General features: G+C 38.8%; 1 protein-coding gene across 4 annotated transcripts in view; it reads right to left on the reverse strand.

Moving 5' to 3' along the window:
- Positions 1-24,781, reverse strand: part of SEMA3C (semaphorin 3C) — a 116,723-nt gene extending 91,942 nt beyond the window's left edge. Inside the window, exons 1-3 of one of the 4 annotated variants that reach the window (XM_064656428.1) lie at positions 24,649-24,777; positions 24,375-24,468; positions 21,162-21,302 (exon numbers count right to left, since the gene is read on the reverse strand). In XM_064656428.1, the coding sequence (XP_064512498.1) occupies positions 21,162-21,264 (103 nt within the window). In that variant the 5' untranslated portion in view covers positions 21,265-21,302; positions 24,375-24,468; positions 24,649-24,777. Of the gene's footprint in view, positions 1-2,800; positions 2,838-21,161; positions 21,303-24,374 lie in introns of those variants that run through there. The other 3 variants (XM_064656429.1, XM_064656427.1, XM_064656430.1) reach the window with 3 other exon arrangements.
- Positions 24,782-27,601: the final 2,820 nt, after the last annotated feature.

The following is a 27,601-nucleotide window of genomic DNA, read 5'->3' on the forward strand; positions in this document are numbered from 1 at the left end:
TCCCTTAATACACAATTAGGAAGGTGATGCATATTCACCAACTTCAAGGGAGTTAGTCTGGATTTGCACACATTAAATTACCATTAGAACAATGGAAGTGTATGCACCTGCAAGAAATTAATTAAAAATGCACTGAATTGTATTTAGCATCACTTTGAAGCCTATCTGGAAGAATCCCACCATACAACAGCCCTTTACCACCCTGAGTTTATCCATGGAATAATGAACTTTCCTGCTAAGTTCTTCACTGTTAGTAATGTGAAGGACAACTCGCACAAGTCTGGAACACTAAGTATTCAAGAGACTTAAGAAACAGAATTATGAAGGAACAACAAGAAAACATGAACAAACAAACAAACAAACCAAAGCATGCCCAGCAAGGTCAAAAAATGATTGTAAAGCAACATAGCAACAGTATCTGTGTGAGTACACTGTGCTTAAACAGGACAGGATTAGGACGGGGCACAAAAGTATAATTGACTGTTACAAAGAGTTACAAAATAGAAAACAAAGGCTCATAGTTAGAAAATAATTCTTCTTGCTGAAATAACAGAAAAAAAGTTTCTGTGCTTAAGACATTCATTACTGAGCAAGAGAAAGCACCACAAAAATGTGCTGGGGCAAACACTTTTTCAATAAAATTAGGTGGATTAGAGGAGTTAAGATTTCTAATATTTCTGTTTTTCACAGTTCCTATATTTATAATACAAGTCTTAAGATAGAGGTCTCACAGCGACCTTTTGTGCCTGTGTGCACACATAGACAAAGGAATAGAACTGTGTGTGTACATGTGTAAATCAGGAAAAGAGAGAGATTTAGACACCTTCCTTACCTGGGGCAAAAAACATAAAGTGTTCTGAATTCACAAGTGTCTTGAATAGATATCTATTCTGTTGCTTGAGGGAATGAGACATAAAAGCTCCGAGAAACAAGCAAAGTTAATGAAACAGAGCCAAATTCTCTGCTGCAATAATTTCATTAGAGGTAAGTGCAGCTGCCCCCACATACACAGCTGAGAAGGCTACTTGAATGACGAAGAGAGAAAAGGGAGTCAGTCTAAATGTGTGGTTTCAAATTGTATTTTTCACTGTCAGCACAAATTCTAATTGCAACATAAGGCAATTTTTATTCATTACACACTTCAGAATTAGCTTATAAGTTACCCTGCATTTCATGGTTTTTAAATGAGTATCATCAGGGTTGTTCTTGACACATGTATTGACTACAATGTATGCCTTATTTTGAAGAAATGTACTATTTTCACCCTGACTAATTTTATCACTTTTTTCCCCCTTTACTTCTGCAAAAATAATTTAGAAAACTAAATTCACTTTCTTCATCATTTTATATTTGCTTTCAGTGCAGTAGTTTCCTTCAAGTCGTAAAGTAAATTGTTCTTACAAAGTACCAAATGACAATTTAACTAACCTTGTAAAGTTTTAAAGGAGTTATTCACCAGGGCTTAAATCCATTCCAGAACACAGGCATCTCTGTATGTCTATATGCAGCATTTGGAGATCACTATCATATAAAACTGACAGATTTGCTCACTCACAACAGTAAGAACTTAAAACCTCCAAGCACAGGAGTACCTTCTGGCAACATGTACAAAATTAACTCAGTTTTGGCATCTGTGAGCCAGTTTCAAGCCAGGTCAGAGTGTTACTAGCCTTCCAAAATTAGATGTTTCCCAACATTCAGCCTTGGAGATGCAGCACAACAACTGATGTATGAGGCCTAATCCATGCAGAAGACAGTCAAAGAGAAGATTTTGGGGCCACAAGAATCATCTGGTGGATGTGAAGAAAGGAATCGCAGTTGGCCACAGCTCTAGTCTTCCACCATCCCAAAGGCTGCACCAAAAGGACAATTTCTGTGTTTTACAGAGTTACCAGCTGCTATAAAATAAAGTCATAATTATGAAAACAAGACACAACTTAGGACTTGGGTCTAACCTGAGCTACTTATGCTTCTCAGTCGAGTTCAACTCCTTCTGAATTATTTTTTGTGTATCACGGCAGAGCCTACAGAGAAGAGTGAAAAGCGCACTTTGATTACCCTACCTTATGTCTCCTACTTACAACAGTTACTTAAGAAACATGGTCTGGAATTGGAACTTCTGACTCCTTCCTTCCAAATTAATATGGAAATTAAAACATTTTCTCTCTCTCTCTCTTTGTTATATACAATGCAGCAAAGAAAGTAATCTCTGCTCGGCTCTTTGAATGTAAACTATGCAAACATTTCTCTTCAGGCAACGATCCTGTGTGCAGATTCCAGGCTAATAGCAGTACCTCCCTGCAGACCTGAACAAGACAACTAAATATTAAGATTTGTGTTCTATTTCTGTCCTCCAAGATTATCCCCTTCATACTTCCAGGTAAAGTTTAAAGAAGCATGATGATTTTTGGAGTATTTGTTTATTTGACAGGGTTGCCTAATTCTCCCCATGGGCACAAGAGCAAGCACAGACACAAAGACACAGTGGCTTTTAATTCCACTGCAGGAGCCAGTCACATATTTTTGCCAGGTATTTCAGCACATCATTTTTCTGTTGCATTAGCCCTCACTCTGTAATATTGTTTGCATGCAGTACATTCCAGCGTACAACATATAGCAAGTAGATTGTTAAAGCTCATCCAATATATATTAATAAAAAGTTTTCAGATATTAATGTCAGACACCTTTGCGTGTGACTGTGCCACTGCACGTTAGCCATTACACAGTTTGCTAGTGGAGTGAGAAGAACTTAAATTCTCAAATCACAGCCCATCAGTTACCACAGGTATCTGTCACTCACCTGTAATGATCCATCCTTTATTCTAGAACAGCAAGGCCTGGGAACGTGTAAATATGAGGATGCTTGGGTGAGAATTTATTGTTGTTGCATAAACCTAATGCAATCTATCCAGACATAAAATGCATTCATTTGTTTTGATTTTAAGCTGAGCTACTAGTGCATCTACAAAGAATACTCTGAACACATATTTTAGTTTCTGTTCTTATTTCTAGCTCTAAGGCAAATACTTTTAGGCATATTTTTTTTATTTAATGAGACATATGCGTGTTTCAACTGAGTGCTTAAATGCATTAAAAAATCCATGGTATTTGTCTACTAGGCTTATGCAGTATGTAAACCAAACTATGAAAAGGGATGGTATTCCTACCCAGTGGTTAAAGGCACAAAAGAGCCATGGGAACCTTGCTCTGGCCTTTATTTTTGCCTTAGTAAAACAAACCCTAATTCTTTATTTGTCAAATTACTATCTGTTACAGTTTGAACTTTCCTCAAGCTTTACTCCACTAATGAAGTTTAATCTGCCTCTGGCTTGGAGCAAAAGAGCATTGTGAGTTCGTGTGTAGGCAGCGTGAATGTGGTTTTGCAGAAAAGGAAGTCTTCTGAATGTTGGGGGCTAAAATCAATGGAAAATGGAAGTCAGCCTATTGCCCTTGTTTTTCCAGCTGTCAAATTTTACTCTTATAAAGCAGACAGTATTTCTTTACAACCTCATTAGTTTTTCCTAAGCAAACTGACAATACCATTCACTGTTCTGTGAACAGAATCTCCATAATTTATGCTATTCTTCTGTGAGAAATACTCTGAACACTTGTGTGTAGAAAAATGAACCTTTCAGCAATGTGTTCAGAGGCCCAAACATCTCTTCTACTTTATTTTACATTTTAACTTGGACAGGGAACTAGATACAGAAGGGAGAAAATGTGAATCAAATTAGAGGAGACAGTAAGTGTGAAGAATTTTAAGGGCAATGCATATTTTAGCCTGGCAGAATAGTATATAGTCTCTTAAGGAGCTTAGAAATAAGTAACAATAGATTTTATAGAAAGAGAAAGGCATTACAAAGATTGGTTCTCTGAAATCCTTCTGTAATTATACTATTTTAAAAGCAGCCAAACTGGGGATAGGGAAAGGTCCTTTACTCTGCAAGATGATCTATGATTTCACATGGGATCTTCATGTCAGACTTGTGCCTACACAGCAGATCATCACCTTTCCGACCCATGGTTTTGTCATGAGTGAAAATTTCTCACATGTTGTACTGGTTAAGATTCATCAGGTCTAGCTACGACAGGAGTCAACAACTGAGCAGGAAGAAAAACTTTGCATCTATTGCAAGCTACAGCTATTGACTTTATATAATCAAACTCAAACTGGCAAGGCTGGCATTTGGGTTTTACTTTTTCCCTTCCTCTAGAGATTTTAAATGCTGGGAGAAATGGTCCTACTCTCAGTCTGTTTCCAATGAATCTTATTATCATAATGGAAAAAAAGGCAGCTTTAATCAGTTAGGTATGAGACATATTTAATTGACTGCAGGAGAGACAGTAATGAATTATTGCTTCCCATACACCCCCATGTTTTTCTCACTGACTAACATAAGCATTAGCACTGCTCTGATGAAAATGAGAGCATTTTGCTTTTGATTTTGCCTTCTCTTCTGAACTGTAGTGTAACATTCCCTCAATTAGGAAAATTAAATATTCTCAAATGTGGAAATATTAACAAACTGTACAAGACAGCAAAATTACAGAGAAGGCTTGTTTCTTCAACCTTTTTCTGAACTCGTAAATTACTGATTTCTTTTTGTGGTAGTTGCTTGACATGCCTCATTTCAATTGCTGCCAGTTGTCATAAGATGGCAAAGTACACAAAAATCTTTAATTCTGCTTCCACCAGACAAACCTCAACAAAAAGCTTGGGTACAGTCATGTTGGAGAGAAAAGCAGGAAAAAACAAAACTGCAAACCAACTCAGTCTCTATAAATAATGCAAAGTCACAATTACTGGTGTGGGTAGTGAAGAAGGGACAACAGCAAACATGTGCCCTGTTCATCACTGGCAAGAGCAGCAGCAAGGCCTGTCCTGACACATGTAAGTACCACCTTTTAATGCATGCCCTCTTCCATGGGCTCTGAAACCTCTGAACTGAACAAACGCTTCATGCTGAAGTTTGGACACAAGAAAAAAGTTGTAAAAACATATAAGCTGATATTAATCTATTCTGTTTTCATTCTAACTTTCATTAGAAAGTTGAATACTCTCTTACAGTGAAAGAAAACATTGAACATTGCCATGTATCACTGTGTTCATCTCACCCTCTTTTAGGGTGGAGAGGGATTAAATGTAGATTTCTAATTGAAATACTGCACCCATTGGAAAATATGATCATAATCCAAAGTTCAGTAACATCATTGGACTGCAGAAGGGGTTTTTTGTCCCCACAAAATGGAATGTCTTTTTAGTTGTTGTTTCCTTATGTTTTGCCAAAACCAAATGGAAACATGTAAGACAGAGAAAGACTGCTGCTATATAAGCAATATGCTGGGCATAAACCTCTGTGGACCATTTTGAAATTAAAATACATCTGTTCAAAGTGTATGGAGACACAGACATGAATACAGATTTTTTTTTCTTTAAATTTTGTGCCATAAGGTTTTGTAACACACAGTTCTGTAACACAATCTTACTTTAATTTGTGTGTAACATCCATAAAATTGAACTCGGAATGAAAGCTGAAATAAACATCCCTCCCATATCCTTTTTCTCCTTAAGAGTTTCCTTTGGTTTTGACATTTTGGCCTGCTTCTGTTTGAGGGCCCATTCTATCTAGAACGCTCGGTTATGCTGGAGGAGCAGTTTCCAGTTGTTGCAAAGTTGGCTTAAAAAAAACCAAACCAAACCAACAAACAAACGAAACCAAAAAAACCCCCAAAAAAACCAAAAACACCCCCCCCCAAAAAAAAACCAAAAAAAAAAACCAAAAGAAAAAAAAAGAAAAAAACAAAATAAAACTTGCAAGACTTATTCCTGCATTCTGGATCACCATTACATGTCACTACGTAGCCAAAACCACATTGGAAGACTATGCTCTCTTCCCTGTGCTTAAATACAAGGGCACCATTCCTCTCAGGTGGGATATGCACATGGAAGCAAAAAGTCTTAATCCTGTTAACATCATTTACATTAATTATCATCTACAATTAGAGCAGCACTAAATCTCTTATTCCCTTTACCTTGCATTCAGCCTCTTCACATACAAGAGGAGAGAAGGCATAGGAGGTGTGGCAGCTGGGCAAACAGAGGTGGTGTATTTTGCTATGAACTGTGACCCCCAAATCCTAAGCAGTATTTGTGGAAAAGAACAATCTTGGTACTTTTTTCTATCAATAAAGAAATCAGCAAAGGATTTTTTTTTCCTAACTTAATTAAGAAAATACTTTTATTTGTTCTTAAATCCTCAGCTTGTCTAGTCTTTTTTATCACTGGCATTTATTATAGCAGATAACAGCTGCTGAGAGCCTTCAGTCACAGAGCTTTTCAAGTTTGACGGAAACATCAAGCTAATATTTTCAATGGCTCTGGGATCTAAACCCATATCTTCAGGATTAAGGCAGATCAAATGAAAATGAATATCCCATTACAGACAAAATCCATCTATCCTTTACCACATGGAAATGAATTTGTCTGCAGAGAATCTAAAGGAGTGAATTGAGATATATTCTATTTTATTCTTCATATACAAGATTTTGCTCCTATTTTGGTATTACCAAATGATGCAATGCTTTGGATTGCCCCAATGACAAGGATTAATGCCCAAAATGTAAATTAATAGGGAACTGGTAAACGTGCTTTTTCTTTTAAACTGCATATAGGAGCTGAGTTATGTGAAGGAATCAAAAGGCATCCTCAGAAAGTTATAGAGAAACTTCTCTAAAAATGGCTGCAGGTGAGTTCCTCATAATATCATGAAATCCAACTTCAAAATACACTAAACAACTGCTGTAGGTACTCAAATCACATTTGTTCACATTCTCCGGAAAAAAAAACAAACAACAAACCAGCTCAATATTTGACTCTAATTGCATTGGGGCCAAAAAAAATCTCCTTTTTCTTCCCCAAATGGACACTAAACCAACTTAATAGTCAGTGAGTATACACACAGAAAGATATATTGTTCTGATTCTGATTTTAGTCAGTTTTAAAGTGGTTGAATGACGAACTCTTGTAATAGACATAGAGCCAGACTCTATTCCTATTATATGCAGAGATGAACTTGGAGAGGAGTGAAGAGATGGTGAGCAATTACTGAAGCAAGCAGCTCAGCATTAGAATGGAAGATTAAAAATAAGCCAAGGAACAAATAATGTTTCTGGACCACAAGGCACGCATGTAGAAATGAGAGAACAAGGTCTGTTCAGTTTTAAGAAATGAATGAAAAGGGGAACTTTTAGAATCAATCATAGAATGGTTTGGGTTGTAAGGGATGTTAAACTTCATCTCGTTTCATTTCCCCATAGGCAGAGACACCTTTCACTAAAGCAGGTTATTCAAAGCCTGATCTAGCTTGGCCTGGAACACTTCCAGGGATGGGGAATTAGTCATCTTACTTATGCATGAAATGACCTGCTGGGAGGCTACTGGAACACTGATACTAAAGGGTGGGACATTCAGGCAACCTGATACAATCAGATCTACTTTGATAGTGTTGGCTGGGGGTCCCTTCCAAACCACATGATTCTGTGACTACAAAGACAGGAAAAACTGAGTGACTCCGATGAATAATGCCAATCAGAGACCATCACAGCCTTGTAGAGAGGTTAAACAAACCTTCCCTAAAAGTCTGTACAGTCTAACAATCAATACAGTCCCAAGGAATTTTTCAAATATTCAAAATATTTCCGTACAAATCACATGACAGCTAAAGGTTAAACTCAGAGTATGCATCATATTACTAATTTTTCCTATGCTGGTTGTGCATATGTATGTGTGCACACACATCACTAAAGAGCAGAGCTTGAGTGTGCAAACTCAGCTACTGAAAGGAAAGAAAATTAAATATCTTGGACAAATGTATGCATTCAAACCAGGATGTGGCCACGTAATTTAGAATCTTTTACTCTGGATTTTCCATTTTAGTATTATTTTTGCAAACATTTTTTTGCTAGACAACTGTCATACATCAGATAACATAAAGCTTGCCCAGAAGTAGACACATATACCTCCCCAAACACAGAATGTACTGTAGAAGTCTGCTTTATCTGCTCTATGTAACATTACACATATGTACAGATACAAACTTCAAAAATAAACCAGAACCAGAACAAGTTCTAATATCTGTTGTGAGACCAAATGCATACTGTGAAATTTGGTCAATGTTACTTATATAATTTAACCTTTCTTCTGACCTGGTAATAAAGGAGTTCAGTAGAATTTCAAAATTAAACATATAAATTACGCACCTGTAAATTTAGTTACATAATGCACACTCCCTCATAACATGTACTGATTTAACAAGAAGGCAATCTCTTTTTCTTAAACAAGAGAACAAAGGAGATTATGTATGGAAAACATAGGCAGAATCATCTGACATTGCTTTCATATAATTTCATTTAATGCTGCATATCTAGGATTTCTGCCATTCTTTAGAAGAGGAATTGTTATATTTTACTGTGCAAATACAGACAGACTCATGTCTTTCTCTTCCACACCAGGGAAATCTATTGTATTAAACTGTAAGAAAACAATTTACAAAACATGCAAGGTTTCAATCTTGGAAACTCACACTTCAGGCATAATAATTTGCAGTAAGCATCTAAATAAAAATTCCTGATGTTGAGTGTTTATAGCCTTCATTGTGGACACAGGCTGCCAGGTCATTTGGGTCAGATTTCTGACTTTTTTGAGAAAAGCTAACTTTCTTCTTCAGAGCTGCTTTAATAGATAAGCTGAAAACACTGCCAACACAGTTACCAACCCCTTAAGACTCACACCTGCTGATACTGATAAAATCACAGAACCACAAAACATGCAGGTTGGAAATGACATCTGAAGGTTGTGTCAGCCAAAATCCCGCTCAAAACAGAACTACCTACTGAAGTGAGCACAGGACCTCATTTAGCTGAGTTTCATATACCAGTGGAGAGTCTGCTGCCTCCTTACACAACTGTTCCAATGTCTCACTATGCTTATAATTAAAAACCAAACCAAACCAACCAACCAACCAACCAACAGAAAAAAAAAAAAAAAGAAGAAGAAATAAAAAAAGTTCTAGCATCTAAACAGATGTCACTGTGCACTGCTGAGAAGAAGAGTCTGACTCTCCCCATCAGACAGCCATGAGAAGAAACTCGGCTGTCCACGTGTTCCAACACCCATAACCACCTGGTGGCCCTTCACTGGGGTTCCTCTATTTTGCCAGAACCTGTTATGCTGGCAGGGTCCAAAACTGGTCACAGCAATCTCTTTTCCGAATCTTTCATCTCCACAAATCAAAACAAATGAATTGGCACAGTTGCAGAAAATTTTAACATATCAATGACACAGTAGGCCAGAACTATGCTCCATTCTTGTATAAAGAAAGCAGTATTTTGCCTCCTAAATGACCCTAAAGAGAATACATATGGACTTTCTTCAACATGAGAAGATCTGATATCAGATTTGAAATCAGCTTCAAAGGAACTGGAGATTACATCTGGAGCAGATACTAAGGCTGAATATTCTCATACTGCGTGAGCTGGGGTGCAATATCTTGTGCCTGTGAATAATCTCTACAAGACCCTTTTGCCTCTTGGTGCCTCCTATGCCACCCTCTCGCTCTCCACTGATGAACACTTGCTTTCCTGAAAGAGCCTTTTAGAGAAAAAATGTCCCACAAGCTGCTAATTCTCTCTGACACATTTCCGCATACAACTTATACCTATCAACTAAAAGTCAGACCTATTTCGAAAAAAAGTCATTTTAAACTGCTCAGTAAACAGGTTGGGGCTATCACAGACACATGGCTGGAAAAATAAGCAAAAGGAACAGTAAACAGTTGAGTGGCCACCTTGTTTATTCAGAGTGCTGTGGTTTATTGATGTTACAATCTCAAGTTTAGTTGATCTTAGATGTTACATGTTTTCTCTCACATCCAACCCAATCTGAAAGGGATTTCCAGCTGCCTAGGGATGCCTTCAACAGCCAAAAGCAAGCAATAAACCCCTTCCAATGCCATTGTACCCTTGTGTAAAAGAGAGTAACCTTAAAGCAAAGGTCCTTCACAGTCACCACACAGACTGAAAAGAATAAACTCAGCTGCTTGCCTCTTGGACAAGACCAGGCAGAATTCTTTCACCTCTTTAAGGACAAGATAAGAGAGGAACTAAGGATACAAGAAGCAGCACAGGCTGCCTCATAACCAGCATTCCATGCTTGCCCCGAGTACCAATACTAATACCAAAACCACACCAATAAAAATGCACTGAATTGAAGCACAAATATAATACTAATAGTAATGGAGAGGGATTTCATCACTGTACTGCAGTGCTGCATGTATCTGGAGTGTTTTTATGAAGGAAATTTCTTTGGCAATGGCACCCTGAGAATGTGGAATTTTTTTTTTTTTTTAAATAGCAAATGGAAATTAAGTCATCATTTGAGGCAGATTCCTGTATCTGTAAAAAAAAAAAAAAAATCAACTCCAGAAAGATTTGCTGGTTTATTTGTTTGTTTTAACAATTCTATTTGATTGCCCCCCCCCCCATACATTTAAATTACCACAGTAGGTAAGAAACCTGCCCCAGTATTGATTCAGCTGGCACAACCTTCCTCTACAAAACCCTCTTCAGAGCCCCTGCATCAGGGTGGTCTGTTCTTCCCAGATGCTGGGGAGATGTTGAATTCCTGTGCTCGCCTCTCTCCCCCAGTGCCTGCTCTAACCCATCCAGGGGCAAATATACACAAAAATAAAGAAAGACTCATGTTCTTTTTCTTCTGAAAATGCCATGCCAGTGCTTCATGAACCCACACTGCTTGTCTTCTGGGTGCTAGGGAGGAAGAATTCATCAGCTAAGGAAGCATATACTGTGCAAGCAGATTCTCCCATGTCTCAAAGCAAAAAACGGGACCAGATACAAGTCTGTGGTTTGCTGGATAGACCTGGCTGGTGGGCCAAACTATGCTGGCCAAGTTTGTAAGTCTTCTCCTAGCTTCACTTTCTGAGCACTACTAGCACAGACAGTAATATTTCTGACTACATCTGAAAGTTTCAAATTATTTTTTTGCAATTTTATGCAGTTTAGTTTTTAAGGACACACTTTTTCAGCTGTTGGTGTGAACTTAGGAACATGTTTACTTGAGATCAGGAAATAATACAGAGGAAGGTTGAAGGAACATTCAGTGAAATAAAAACCACCGGAAAATGACTCTTTATTCCTACTATACTTTTGAAAAATTTATTTGAAAAAGTCTTAGATTCCCAAGTATCCATAAACAAAAAAGTGCTTCTACTGGAGAAATGAATGGCTGACAACCTTCTCATTTTTAAGGGACTTACCAAAGCTAGAAAGATGATAAGTTATTAAATCAGAGATAATAGCTTTACAAGCATATATGCACAGCTTTAATTCCCTAATGCGAACCACAATAAAACACCTCATGTGGGCTTTAAACTCTTTTGTCTTTGCTGTAGGTTTGTCTGCTTTAGGAAAAAAAAACACAATAAAATTATAGTGCATTATTTTCAACAGTGGCAGGAAGTGGGTTTTTACTCAAATCAGCTTAAAAAATTCCAGCTGTGTTCACGTTGAAGCCATCGAAAAGTCTAAGCCTGGGATCATTTCTACATGCCAACTAAATCCTTTTCAGGCCTCAAGAAGTAAATTTTTGAAAAAATGCCAAGCCTCTCCTTGAAAATAACATCTTAATTGGTTGATATTAAAAAAAACAGAGAGTGCTATTCTGACAATGCAAGTGCTCACACTTTTGTGTACTAATTTGATATTGTGCCTTGTAAGAGCACTCAACACACTAACACAGAGACTGTCTCAGAGAACTGCAATGAGAGGCATGCAGGCTGGTTATTCCAGACAAGGAGGAATTTCTAAGAACTATAAAAACTAGATGTGTTACGATGTGTATCCTGTGCCATTGTAATGCACCAGAAAGGCCAAAGAAGTGTGCGATAGTGTTGGTCCCAAGGAAAACACAGTGTTTTGTTCCCTGGCTGGTTATGACTCAGTGGATATCTCAGAGGATAAGGAAAATCCACTTTCAGTGGATCAGTAGCTGTTTTCAAGGAGTTTCTTTATCAGTGTTAGGTTCACACCTAGTAAAATGCTAAGTATCAACGAACAGAAAATGCAGGTTTACATACTGATGTACCTCTGACACAGTGTTTTGAATACACACACCTTTTTGCATTAAAAAAAATCATTGCAGCATTATAAATACATCTACTGTTACCATCTTTCCCTCCCTGTTTCCTATTACAATATCAATTGTGGTGTCCATATATAACATGACGCTTATCTTCTCCTTCTGCTGTTCAAAACTTTGCATGCACGAGAAGGAAAGAAAACACACCTTGCCATTCCGAGCCACTGAAATGAATTATCAGACGCTTGCCTTGCATATTTCCCTTATCCTCCCTGTAAATTTAACTCTGCAGCTCCTTTAAGCTGGGAGACTGAGAGATATAGCCTGATTTACAAAGATGTTAAAAGAAGACAAATGTTTTCCCAATTTAATTGATTCTTAGCTGAGATAAATTGATTTATTCTGCATAACTAACAGCTTTTAAAAGTAAACATATTTTTCATTAAGAATGGTAAAGAGAAATGGTATTAAGCAAGAGAAAAAAAATTCTAAGAAAAAACAACAAATGATCATGAGAACAGGTGACTGAGAAAGCCTATTACTCTCAGGGAAGGATTTACTAGACCCTGTGTTTTTCAGTTGCGTTTCAAAGCAATAGAGGAACCGTGAAATTGCAAAGGAAATTCTAAAAGGAGACCATAGTTGAGTTGATAGACAGTTGAAAGTGAATTTTAATCCATTACACATTCGCCACGTAATTCTAATACAATTTTTTTCTTTAATTTTGGAATGCCAGTCTGACCTGTTTAATGGCTGAAAGCAGTGCCTGTAACTAAAAGAATTTGGGTTCAGCTGACTTTTGGGATAGTTTTGGTTTTTTTTTTTTTTTTTTTGGTTTTTTTTTTGGTTTTTTTTTTGGTTTTTTTTTTTAAATAAAAGTAACTGCCAATACACATTTTTTTCCATTAAGCAACTTGGCAGTCCGAGCCGATTGTAATGTCTCCTCATCCATATTCTAGAAGATAATTTTGTTGAGGCAATAATTTATTTCCAGAGCAATGAGTAAAATTAAGCAGAACTGTTTGAAAGTCTGGGTATTCATTCCCAGACTTTTGAATTTTACTAAATGTTGCATTTCACAGAATCGTATTTGCATTTGAAATTTTTACTGCAAGTAAAATCTTCTTATAAAAAGAGGGTGTATTTTATATGAAGTGTTTACTTACAGCCCCCAAATAAAAATTAAAAAAACACCCACCAAAAGAACAAAAAAATCTAAACCATTCTTTCTTCCTCAGAATTATCAATCTCATTAAAAATGTCATATAACACTTGGGAGATGGTGGCCAAATTAAAAATTAAGAGCTCAGCCCTGAAAGGTGCTCACAGACCAGTCTCTAAGCTCATGGTGATTTGCGGGCATTCATACACCAGATCTGAAATTCACTTTCTCTCCCTAACAACACAGAGTTCCTAATAGAGCCTTGTGTTTCTTGAGACTCCCTGATAGAACTCCCTATAGTTGTGTACTAGTGAAATGCTGTTCCAGAGATGTTTTCTATTGAGGTGGTTGGATGAAGAGTTTCAGAAATTTTTTTCTCTTTTTCCTGATAATGATGAAATACTGCGGACTACAGTTTCTTGTAGATAAGATATAAGATGGCAGCAGGACATCTTCAAAATGCAGTCTTGGAATGTAAGATAAGCATTCTAAAATTATTAGTTAAAACTATTTGTACTGTGTTTCTAAAAAAAAAAAAAGCTACCTATTATCTGGGCTATTAGTTGTGGTAATCGAGGAGCCTTGGTAGCACCCACTTCTGCAAAACTGATTTGCTGTTGCAAATATCCCAAATACTGCTGTACAAAGGAACAGGAAACAACACCTCCACTAACCTTACCCAAACAAGAATTGGCACACTTCACAGTAAAAGAGGACATTCAACATCATCCTGATTCACATAGGTAATACAGCACTCACTTGCATCCCTGAGACCCCAACTCTCTAATTAAATAAACAGGGGAAAGCATACAGCCTTCTTTTAACCTGCTGTCTGCTGAGCCCCTGCCATCTAGACGTAAAATAAGACAAGTGAGAAGGTGCACTGTGAATCAGTAAACTATTCCTAAGGCACAGTCCCTTCCCTGAGAAACAATGCCTAGTCTTTTTACAAGGAGTGTTCTTAAGAACACTGAAAAGTCAGCAGCAAAAAGAACAAAATACACATGTTGAGGAAACAGTCAGTTCAAATGACAGGGTAAGTTCTTGGTCTATGTATTTATTCATGGCAGGATTTCAGTCAACGCACTTCAATAAAATGAGTAATTATTGTGAGTCACGTCACTAATTACATCTGATAACACAAAAAGGCTTGTGCAGCACCACATATCAAAGTGCACTGTGAGCTCATCCAGTATGGAAAGGGCTCACAGAGGAGCTCTTGTTACTGGTACCAGAACAATCCTGAAAAAGACGGGATATTAGAAATGTCTGTGCCATTTCCCTCTCATCACGTTTTTTTAAACATAAAAAGAAGATGTGTTGTACAATAATGACAATATAACTGCCTACGTAGGGACTTCAGCACTTGCCTTGGACAGGCAACACAGGGAAGGCTTGTAATGTCAGAGCAGTGGAACTGGCCAAGATAAGCTGCTTTCTTCTATGAGAAGTAGAGAGTGCTAAGATGTGTAGAATCTGTCAAAATGTTCTCAGATAAAGTTTGATTTTTCCATACCAAAATAAAAAACAACAAACAAACAAACAAACCATGAGCTGGTTCAGATACAGGACAAATTGACTGAGTTGGGGAACAAAAAGAGATTAAAAGAAGTAAGTCATCTGTTAGATAGGAGATCTACTTATCATCATGCAAGAAACAAACAATTCTCAAATTTTATCAAACTTGGATGAGTTCTTCATCCAAGAGAAGGATTAAATTTTTAGGGTTTTCCCATAAATTTGTTGCCTGATAACTACCTTGAAGACATGTACTTATTTGTGCTTTCCCATGAGGATACCTCTTATACTAACTGTGGAGAACAAACACAGAACTGGACCCTGTGACTTCAGCTTTATTGCATGATCATTTTCATAACTGAAGTTAAATTGCACGGCACAATTTAACTAAATACAGAAAGAATACATTAAATTCTCCTTTCCTGTATACTTCTGTCAACAATAATGACAGTGAAGCTAACTCAGTGACACTGCCACTGAACAAGAGTGTGAAAATAAGTAGATTCAATGTCATTTGGCACGTGGGATGTCTACTCATGGAACTGTAGAAAGAATACTGACATTTCTACATAATGCTTCCTTTAAAATGCTTGATTTTTTTGATGTTGCTTTGTTTTTACATTTAATTCACAGCCTGTTCAAGCAATTCAATTTCTGTAGAAGTAAGATTTATTGCACTAAGCCTCTGTTTATTTCAATAACAGAGAAAAAAAAAGAATAATAAACAACAAAGCAATGAAAGAAATATACAGAGAAGATAAAAGTTTAAAATTGCCCCCAAATACTACAATTTGTAAAAGACTATAATTTGTAAATTAGGCATTTGTCTTTAGGAACAACCATAGTCGGCAATTAGAGGCCCTGTGTGGGCCTCTACATTTCTGGTGTCCCCAACATAAGGACATTGAACTGTTAGAACAAGCCCAGAGGAGGATCAAAAAGCTGAAAAGAGGACTGGAGCACCTCCCTTATGAAGACAGGCTGAGAAATTTGGGGCTGTTCAGCCTGGAGAAGAGAAGGTTGTGTGGAGACCTCATAGCAACCTCCCAGTATCTGAAGGGGGCCTACAGGGAAGCTGGAAAGAAGCTGGAAAGAACTGTAGTGAGAGGACAAGGAATAATCAATACACATTGAAACAGAGGAAATTTATGTTAGATATTAGGAAGAAATTGTTTACTGTGAGGGTGGTGAGACACTGGAACAGGTTGCCCACAGAGGTTGTGGATGCCCCAACCCTGTCAGTGTTCAAAGTCACGTTGGATGGGGGCTCTGAGCAACCTGGTCTAGTGGGAGATCTCCCCACTCATGGCAAGGCTGAGGAATTGCAACTATATGACCTTTAAGGCCCATTGCAGCCCCTTAATATTCTCTGATTTTATGACCAAGTGTAAAAATACCATCTTCACTACTAAAGATAAAACTAATTTTATTTTTAGTTGAAAGTATTAAGTTTTTAGATCTCCAGTGAGAGACAATTAAATTGGAAGTGTTAACACATGGTTGATGTTCAATGCTTTATAAATTAGCATTATTTAAATCCACGAAGCTGTGAAAGCAATAAATCAGTTAAATTTGAGAAAATATGACCCAACTTGCTGAAAATTAGGCAACTGTATGAACATTCAAGATGAGTTTTGCATTTAAAGAAAAATAAAACCATGGATCTCTTCTTTCTCTATTTTTTTTTGCTTTGCTTCTACTTCATTTTGCAAGCAGTTTTCATTCTATGGACACCAAAAAAGATCCAATCAACTATTTGAGCATAAACCTTTGCCTACTAGACTGTCATCAGCACAAAGTCCCCCAAATAATAAATGAACTTTTTATTAACTGTGGTAACATTAACATTACAATGAGGGATTGTTTAAAAACAAGTTGTACTGCTGTTGCTCAAGAGCTCAAAGAAAATGGTTCTCAGCTCCTTTATTTTTCCTTGAGGGTAACCACAGGGGTTGCATTAAATCTTTTAAAATATGTTGACAGTTGAATAAGTGCTGCTGTTGCTCTGGTGACATTTTATGCTTTTTAATTGTCATTAATGAAGCTGACTGATACTTTCTTAAAAGTCCTTTACGTGTTCTAGTAATTTTATGACAAAGAGAAGAACAAAACCGTCTGCAAATTAGCCTTGATCCACTTCTCATATGGAATTTTCACTGGAGACAATGGAAGAGTCTGCATGGGAAATATCTGTCAGACCAGATATTTGAGGTAGGAATGCATTAAATGTTCCCAATAGATTGTGAAATTATCACTTGGTTGTGCATCACCATAAAAATTTAAATCTCAAAGAAGGTTTGTTCGAGTGTATTTTAAAAAATAAGTACTAAGTCTGCTTTCATTAATTCAGAATTTTATGTTAAAATGGTACAGCCCGACATTTTAGGGTTGCAATAATCCAAAAATAAATTTGAGATGGTATGAAACAAATTCAGACACTAACCTGGGGTCTAATAACTCCTTCCTGATTCTGATAATATTCCCGCTGATTTGAGAAAGCTTTTTCCCCTGTAAAGACTGAACGATACAGCTCCCAATTATCTGCTTGGGAACATGCAGTAAGAAAGAGGAATGCACATAGTTTGAGAAACTGCAGGCACCATACTTGATAGTTCATAAACAGATAAGGTAAGTCTTTTGCTATGGAGAGAAAACAAACTATGGTGCTTTAATTATGATCAGTGATTTAAGCAGATTAAGAAAGATCTATTCCAAGGACAAGGAGCCAGAAGAGCTGGGGGGAGGGAGAATAGTACACCAATGGTGTAGGGTGACATGCTGAGTCCTTTACTTCCCCCATCCCAGGTTCCCTCACACCTGCATCCTCCACGGCAACACAGCAGATGATTCCCCAACACTGCTGCAGCTGTCGCACCACAGGCTTCACACCTTTGCAATTTCAGAATCAGAAAAAGCTGGAGCCATCTTTCTTCTTCAACTGCAGTGGCTCTGCAAGTGCAGATGTTGTAGAAATATTGATGGTTTGAACCATCACCGTTGAATAGGACAACTGGGTCACGTCAAATTATTCCAGGCAAACTGAGAGTCCCTTTGCCTGACTCTCTGCAGGCCCAGTGCCGTCTATAACCACGTATACCTGTGCATGGCAAGCAGTTCAGCTTCAGCCTGACCTTTTCTTTCAGCTGAGTAAATGGCTATACAAGGTGCAAAGCAATAGAAATCAGGCCTCAGGGTTCTGTACAGTGCTGCAATTTTCAAGGCACTCAGGGTGCAGACAGCAGTAAGTTCCACACTCACGTCATACGCACAGTTAACAATCTCAGCTAAGTCATGAACTACATTTTAATTAGACAAGGGGCCAGGCTTTTGATTTCAAAAATAGAAGTTAGGGTTGCAGTCCTTCATCCATTGAAGTTAATTGCAAAATCCCCATTATCAGGCTCTTGAGGTATTACCCAGGCGTACTTTTTAATTACATTTGATTCTTAATGAAGTCGATGGCAAAGAGAAAAGCAGCCCATGATTCAAATGATTCGCATTTTTATCTTTCCTGATGAAAAACAGAATAGGTCAAGATACTTGCTGGATTTTCCCATGAGAAATGCTGCAGTGTGAATAAGCTCAATTGACTTGATCCTGAAGGAGCAGGTTAGCTTTGAAAAGCATCACTCATTTTCTCCTCCTCTATGCATTCTACCCCCAAAACTTATGTAATGTAATTGTAGACACCAAGCCAAATCCAATTCAGAACTTGAAATATATCATGTAAATATCCTAAGCTTGAATGACTTGTCTTTATTGTCTAATGTCATTTAAAACATAAGGAGACCTAATTATAGTTTTATTTTCAAATGATGCACTTTAAAAGAGTGACAATTCTCCATAAAAACTGACAGTTTCTCAGGGCAAGGAGACGGCCAATAACTTGATATTCCTACACAATTTAAAAACAATAAGCTATGAAGCAGCTTATGAAGAAAGTGTGTTATCACACTTTGCTAGAGATTAACACAAAGTTTCACCTTTTTCTCTTTTACCAGTATTCATGTAAATGAACAGATTTATAGAACATAAGTTCATATTACAGGTGGGGCCATTACCTTGTTATACAAAACAACCTGCAAACTCTTCTGACATAACGAAAGCTGTTTCTTACCATCTGGAAATCAAGTTTAAAAATAAAACTACTGTTGACATATTATACAAAAAATTTTTATTTCAGACATAGTTCTCATATTATAAAGGACATAATTAATTCCTTTTATGACTTCAAAAGACCCATTAAAAATTTTAGACTTCAAAATGTTTTGTTTGTTGGGGTTTCTTTGTTGTTTGGTTGGTTGGTTTGGTTTGTTAAGGTTTGATTGTGTTTTTTTTTTTTTAAAAGTTGACTGTTAAGTATCAGGGAATGTAAAATACCAGTTTTGAGATAATCAGATAGTATTGCAAGGCTCTGGTGACACTTTACCTTAACTTTCACCAAGGCTAGAGAGTCATTTTCACTCATGCAAAGCATCACTTTAAAATCAAGGAAAGGACACAGGACAGTCAACTACTGTACATGATATTTCAGAAACAGGTCTAACCAAGGCAGCCAAGCAGGGTTACAGCAGGAACCAGTGAGGTGAGGCTGCATCCCCAGGGCCAGCACAGAGTGGCAGGGCTCTTGGGGCCCAAAAGCTCACCAGATCAAGGGGTCACTGCAACATAAAGCTGTCATAGCACCTTTTAAAGGAAGGAGGGAGAACCTGCTTCCAGAGAGGAACAGAGGAATTAAGATTTTCATTCAGTATTTTTTTTAAATCCCTACATTTGGGGTCTTTTGCTCTATGGGTGCTTCAGTGTTTCAGACTCGCAGGATACCTGTGATGAAAAACAAATCTCGAGTCCATGTTAAAACCATTTGCCCCTCATCACGATTCTTTCCCATTCACAAGGCTGAATAACACAAAACTTGAACACTTCCTACTTCATGGTCATACCAGAGATCAGGGGAAGCCTACATTACTTTTAAAGGCATTAAGCAGATGATGTGGAAATCCAAATCAGCCTGTTCTGCATAACTGTGGCAAACCTGCAGTGCCACACACAACCACAGCCATACCTGCTTCTGTGCTGAGTTGTCCAGAACAGTTATTGCCCACACTATCTAAGCAAGGAAAAGAAATTCACACCTCTACTTCTTCACTTGGCAGTTCCCTCTTGGAATCAATTCCTACTATTGCTTTTACTATAACTATGCCATTTTACACCTAGTAAGTATTGCACTCATCAGTTTAGGGCCCTATACTCTATACACCACCTTGTATTGATCAGTCTCTGGGTGGTATTTGTGGAAGGTCTAACTTGGCAGGTCTCCTTCTGGGTGTCTCTCAGTCTCATGATTACATAGTCATGATCGCTGTGTCAAGTAGCAGTCTGAAATACTTACTAGTCATGATTATTTTTAAAGTGATTCTTAAAGACTGTTCAGAGCACACAGAATATTCCCATGGCAGTTGCAGGGCATCCCAACACTAATGAACAACACAAGTCATCCTATTGCAGACAGCATCAGGTGCAGGGAGTAGCAAGCATTCATAGCTCAAAGATAATCACCAAAAAGGCAGAATGCTCAAGAAAGTCAACACCCCTATAGTTACTGACAGAAAATTTCAGCTCAAATTTAACAGACGCTGTAAGGTGAACACACACATTCTGAAGTGGTGGCTAAAATCAGCATTTAAGACAGGGATTAACACTAGAAGAATAAATTACTATTAAAAGTAATACTGGGGTAATTGTAGCAATAAGGTACTGCTAAGAACTTCAGAAGTAAAAGCAACTTTCTCTTGAAAATAGTAATTTTGATTGCTTGTTTACAATATGCAGGCATCAGTGATTGCTACATGCTACATACATCCTACACACTGTACAAAGTGCACAAGGAATGATGCTTTTTCAGAGGACTCTGTGCCTGGCTAACTATTTTGGTAAACCTTGAGGCAGCCTCGTTTTCAGAGTATAAAGCGTCTCAGTTGGGCACTGAATGAAAGGAACTCAAATCATTCCTAGCTTCCACTACATGCCATATGCTACCATCTTTCCCAAGCAAAATTAAGGATAAGAAATAGAACCTTTGGTTGTTAGTAAGTCATAATAAGTCAAAACAAAGAGAAAGTCTTATTAATTAAGCATGTATAGCTATAGGTAGCTTCAGGTAAAAAACATCAAATTTAGGCTGACAGGTACGTTAGCAACACAAACCAAAATAATAATTGTGGACGCAGATCAAAAAGCCAGTTTATACTCAGTTATTGAACTTAAGGGGAAGAAGAAAATGTTCAATCATAACATTTGCTTAAGAATGTTTATCTTCTTTCTTACCATTGAATGTTAGGAACACCCTTGCTTGAGGCTGGGAAGATCCTTTTACACTGCTAAAGTAAATAAATATCCCAATCAACACGTGCACTGCAAGAAAGGCCATCTCTTCAGTTTTGCAACGTAATATCCAAGAAACAAAACCTGAAAGACAGAGATATTACATTACTCTTCTTATACAATTTTGTGGAGCAAAAACACCAGCATGGAAAGATCTGTGTTAGAAAGCTCTTCCAGTTGAAGCCATAAAAACTGATGTGAAGGAGGTACAGCACTTCTGTTTTCCCTGTATGTCTGAAAATGGTTTTCTTCAGCAGTCTTCTATGCTGGCACAAAAGGAGCTCTCTGCCTGTTCATAAGAACCAACAGAGCCCAAGTTTTGGTTAGGGTAGACTACATCATCAGATTCAGTTTATTTAAAATGAGGACAATTCCACCTGCTGGAAATATAATTATACTAAATGTCAAGGCAGAGCAAAGCAAGGACAGCAGATAAAGTTTCATGAACAAAAAGCTGGCTGATATTTTTAGACATGTCTCCCTCATGTTCAGAGGGGGAGGTTTGGGAAATTGGTTGTTTGGTTGTTTTCTTTTAACATTTGAAATCAAAGGTTCCTGGAAATGAACTTTAAGTTTTTAGTAAGCTGAGCTCTCTAATAGCCTTTAGTTCTTCTTTTAAGAAGTCCTGACTATGTTCATCATGACTTTCAAAACATTGAAACCAAAAGTATTTCAACATGCTTGAAACTGTTAGTCAACATTTGCTTTTTGGGCTAGTTCGTTTCGGGATACTTACCTGCTCTCAGACTTCTACAGAGCACTAAGAATCCCAGAGTTGGACAGTGCGTTACACTTGATACTTCTGCTACCCCTCCTGCACATCTGCTGATTCTACATTCATTTTATGGGGTTTAGCTGCTGAGAAGCCTGAACTTCTCAGAGAATCAGAAAATGGTCCAAAACTCTGCATCTTTTCTTAGCTCAAGAAGGACTTGAGCTCACTGGAGTCATGGCACTTTCCTAACAATTCTAATGGACTTTGGACCAGATCCATAAAACCCAGCAGACATCAGAAGCTGAATATTACATATCTATATCATATCTGCTCCTAAACTGCATCTCTCCAAAAATTGTGAAGTGCGAATTTCATTTCACCTATCCTAACAACTTTGTCAGCTCAGCTCCAAAGGTGAGAATAAAAAACATCCTCATTTTAGGCCCATTCTACTTTGCTGCTTATATGTATATGTATATATATATATATATATATATATTTTGTCTTTTTGGTGTAAACAGCCCTTCTACTAGACACCACTTACTAGTTCATCAATCAGGTGATATATTTGATTCTATGGCAACTGGAAGCACTTTGAAAGAGACAACCCCCACAGCTAGAAGACAGCACTAAAAGCTATACATTTATTTCATTAAGAGATTTGTTGTCTGTACAATCATCTTGCATTTTACCTCAGCTCTGCTCCAGCACTACAGTCCCTCCAGTGGAAGTCAGTATTTCTACATGCCTGTTCATTCGGCCCCTCTGAGGTTCACACCTGTCCTTAAAGAACCGGCTGTAAGCACCACGACACGGCAGGAATGAGCTGTCAGGCAGGGATGACTTTAGGTCACCACTGGTTTGGGTCAGATCCACACCACTGACTTAGCGGTAAAAGCCCCGTATCTCATTACTACCTCTGTCATTCCTGATCCACTCACTGTAAATCACTTTGAAAGGCTTCTCTCTGCATGAGGACTTCATATAAAGTTGTGGGTGGGATGGAGAGCATGCAAGTGACCGCAGAGCTCTGCAGCCCACACTCTAGACTCCCCTTCATGATTTGCTCTGGAATACCGAGAAATGCACAGAGATCAAGTAATTCTACAACTCTGCTAATTGACAAAAACACCCGTGTCATAAATTTGCCAGCTACAGATTGGGTCTGTAGGAGAAATATATCCATTCTGGCCCAGTTCCAAATTATCTCTAAAGGTCTGTTAACTAATAAAACGATAGTTGCAGAGTTTTTGCCAAGAATAATTTTTAAACAGGCTGCACGAACTCTAGTACTAACGCTGCTTTGTGGGCTTTAAATTTAAAACCTTGTGACTAGCCCATGGGATATCCTTTTACTTACCCCTCTTTTAAGAGAGAAGTGGCATTAAATCCTGATAAAATTTCTTTGTCAGGCCAAAACAAATAGCCAATCATACAGAACATATGATTTAACAGATGCAATGGGATTAGTATTTTACAGTAGTAGCGCTATGCTTTCTTTGCAATAAAGATAAAAAGTCAAAGAGGAACAAGTGTGCAGATTTCCCCTTCCTTTAAATAATATTGTAGGAAATAATAATAGAAAGAAACCCCTTTCAGCACTCCTTCCCTCCCACTCTCGTGCCTCCTGCCAATTCCAGTGCAATCAGTTACAGGAGTGAAACATTGCTACATTTCATTGCTCAAATTGCAGATCTTCACCGTTAACACAGAAGTGACAGGCACATATACGATTCAAATGCTGAGCAGCATGGTTCCTACCCAGCTGTTAGACACATAAATAATATATGCATATAGTGCCAAAAAGGCACCTCAGGGTGCCTGACATGTGAGTTACCTAATGGAAATAGGTTTAATTTCAGAGATTTACAGAGCTGGTAACTGAATTGCAAGTTTGACTCTTGCTTTGGGCTTATATCCCAGTTCTGAATTTATCTCAGTAAGTCATGATGCTATATTCAGCATGTCCCGTGCACATGATCTCTGCTGACAACTCACAGACCTAAAACCTTGAAAGTACTTTTAAAGAATCTTACAGGACAGGCAAAAAGCAGTGTCTAATTACATTTCTGCTCTTACACCCTATTCCAACTGTAAACAAACAGACAAACCGCTACTAAAGTGAAGTGGTGAAGTTTCCCTGCCACGGAGGTCGCTTGCACCATGTGTATTGCTTTTGGAAAGTACAGTATCGCCTTGCTATGAAGTGCTGTGCAGGTGTCATGTGCCACAGGCTGGGTCCTACCCTAAATCCTGTAAGAGAAATCATTCAGCAGAGGAAAGAAAAGAAATAAAGGAGAAAAAAAAATCCCTGCCAAACACAGACTATGCCAATCTGGAAAACATTGCTTTAACTATCTGTGAGCAGCAGGAAAAATCAATCCTCAGAGACATTTCACATCTTATTACAGCAAAGAAAGAGAACTTTAAGTTATGCTTACCCGGCTATTAGAGGCACCAATAATACCGATTTCTATCTGGTTTCTATCAGTTTATAGACTCCACTCCCGCTACCAGAACATTTTAATTCCAAACCTGGCTCATTGTGGAGGGAAAAATAAATAAAAAAAAAAAAAAGAAAAAAAAAAAAGGATAAAAAGAAAAGTCTGTCTTCGCGGCGGCTGCAGGGGTACTCCCGTCTCCTCCGTACAGTAATCCTGGCAGCTGGACTCCTAAGGCACCGGGCGCGCTTCTCCCCTGCCCGCAATTACGCACCTTAGGAGTGAATGGAGCTGCCGCGCGGTGACGGAGCCGGCGCTGGTTTCCAGTTACAGGCGCTGCCCTGCCCTGCCCGCCGCCGCTCTAGCGAGGCGAGGCTCGGCGGCCGCCGGTGCATCATTAGCTGAGCAAATAGGGGCTGGAGCTCATAAATAATGGCGAGGCCACACCCCGCCCTGCGCGCCGGCGGCTGCCGCCCGGCCCGGCCCGTCCGCCCGCGGCAGCGCCGCTGGCAGCGCGCAGGGCGGCGGGGGCACGGGGCAGTCGGGGCTGTGTAGGGGCGCAGCCCGCCGAGGGCTCAGCGGGAGCAGCCTCCGGCCCCATCCGCGCCCTGTGCGCTGGAGAGGGCAGGGAAACTCGCCGGGAAAGTTTGTGCCCCGCCGGATAGGTCGTGCCGGGGCTCCCAGCGCGCCCCGACGGCAGCAAAGCCCGGGCGGCAGGAGCGGACTCCGGGTCGGGGCCGCCGGGCAGCGCTGGGAGAGGCTGCGGGGCAGGGGCAGAGCGGGGCAGGGGCAGAGCGGGGCAGGGGCAGAGCGGCCCCGGGCTGGGAGGGTTGCAGGGAGCGACCAGGAATGCCGGTAGGTGTCACTGTGAAGAGGGAATGAGGCTGGGCTGTGGGAAGCGGGGAGTCGGGTGGCAGCCAGACCCCTCGGAAGGGATCTTCTCGCCCTCCCCCAACAAGAATTATTTAATCGATTTAAAACTTGGAAAGAAAATGAGCAAAGAAGAGTAAGAGAGGAGAATTCGAGCAGTGCTTAGATTTAAAGTTCGTTTTCAGAGTTGCTCCAGAAGTTTTACCCCAGCTTTCAGAAGCTTTTTTGCGATGTAGGAGACTGTAGGAGACTTTGTGCTCTCATGGCAGTGGGACAGCATTGAAAACTTTACCCAAGATGTCTTGAAAATGTGAACTGCAGCGCAGCTCCATTAAAGCCACAAGGATTTTCCGAACAACTCTTTTTGGGTTCTGGGTTAGGTTTTCCAAAGTTGTCTTTCAAGCATATTATGTGCTGCTCTGACCTCCTGGATGCAAACTACTTCTGAATCAAGATTTCCACCTTCGCAGAGAGAGATGGTCTCTGATCCAGCCAAGGCAGTGCAGGGCAATGTCACAGCATTACTTCAAGGGAGCACATCTTGTGATACACTTGAGCCATCTCTGACAGCCAGAAATATGTTAACAAGTAAACAAGTACCCACAATGAATCAGAGCACAAGCTTGAGTTACAGTTTTGTTTCCAACTATTAACACACTCTGGCCATACTAACCAAAGCAGTCAATAATACTGATGCATTATAGCCACAGAGCATCTGAATGCAGCACCCTGACTAAACAAATTTTGTCTACACAAGTGGATATCTTTATGTCCTGATTCACCCCAGATTTCAGTACCAGCCTAGTAAAGTTAGTGCTTTACTCAAGCAAGAAAATGCAATATTATGTGGTGCTTATTATCACAGAGAACACAGAAGTATGGGATGCTCCTTCCTCTGAAATGGAAAGCCAGATTTGCAGCTGATTCCAGAAAAGAAACAAACCCAGAATTTTTAAAATCTTGCCCACTTCAGATCATGTCTTGAGGATTAATTGACTGATGTCTTCAGATGAACTGAGCTCTCCAGATCATGAATCCTTAAAAAAGTTGATGCTCTTCCAGTTCTCCTCCTTAACACAAATAAACTACTCAGAAATGTGTGAACATTTGCTGTCCTAGAGAGCGGTTAAACTAAGCCATTAATTAGCTTATTCTCTCCACGGGCAGGCGGCATGGCTGCGAACATGATGCTGCTCATCCCTGAAATGTGGTGCTGTTCAAATGCCTCGGTCTGACAGCAGTGCCCTGGCAAAAAGAAAAGTCACTTGTCTGCATTGGAAAATCCCCTCAACTAAGTGCAATTAGAGATCCCACACCAAGCAACAGAAGTGAATCAGCTAATTCAGTGTTCTCCCTCTTGCTGTGATCTATGTGGAGTGATTCAGAGAAAAATGCACAGAAAACCACAAAGCAAATACAAAATAACTTCTCTTTTAGGAGATTTGGGGGACATGTGAAATGGGTGGCGATACCAGTCAAAGAAAAAGAAGAATGTTACCATGAAATACCAACCAGGAATTAAGATGATTCTCTCCTCCCCAAATATTTTTGCTTTAATTAAAAAAAAAAGTCTACATTTTTCCTTAAAATTGTTAATAATAATTTTCTAGGTAACATCACATATGCTCCTAATAATATAGGATTAGAAAAAAGACAGCAATAAGAATAAGCTCAAGTATGAATCAACATCAGCATTAGTTAAAGTCACTTGTGTTTGTCAGAGCTTTTGTATGTATGGGCACTGGGGAGCCATCTGGCTATCTGCATTTCTTTTTCACATATGCTAGCTACATCACAGATAAAAAGGTAAAATGGAACACTAAGGAAAATTATGGGACTTTCCAACACTCCCTCAAGGACTTTGGATTTATAAAATAGCAAATGAACTACAAAGAGACAAATGCAAAACTTTAATATGTGAGATACCATCACACGCGTATATCTGATAGGCAAAGCAAGAGTATGCTAATTTTAAAAACAAAAAGCAAATTGAAACAAGAATAAGCTTGCCATATTGATTTATTTGTATTTAACATGTGCATATGTGCAGGTCAGAGCATGACAACTTTAAAAAGCAGTTTGAACTTCACAGCTGGGCTAAGAGAAATGGTTAAAGTTTTACTTTAGGTGTTTTGTAATAGCATACATTAGCTTCAAGCAAAACTCATGGAATGGAAATTACTTCTCCCAATTATGAGGTGGGGTTTCAGCATTTACTGGCATGAATCAGCCCTGTGAGTGAAATGAAAAGTATGCAGGACACTTGCTTTCCAGGCTTTCCAGACCGCGTATTTTACAGCCTAGCATGGAGATGAGGTCAAATAAACTGGACTCTGCTTTGCAGCTGATTTTTAATC

This window comes from Pseudopipra pipra, chromosome 5, assembly GCF_036250125.1.
Source record: "Pseudopipra pipra isolate bDixPip1 chromosome 5, bDixPip1.hap1, whole genome shotgun sequence".
Lineage (NCBI taxonomy): Eukaryota > Metazoa > Chordata > Aves > Passeriformes > Pipridae > Pseudopipra > Pseudopipra pipra.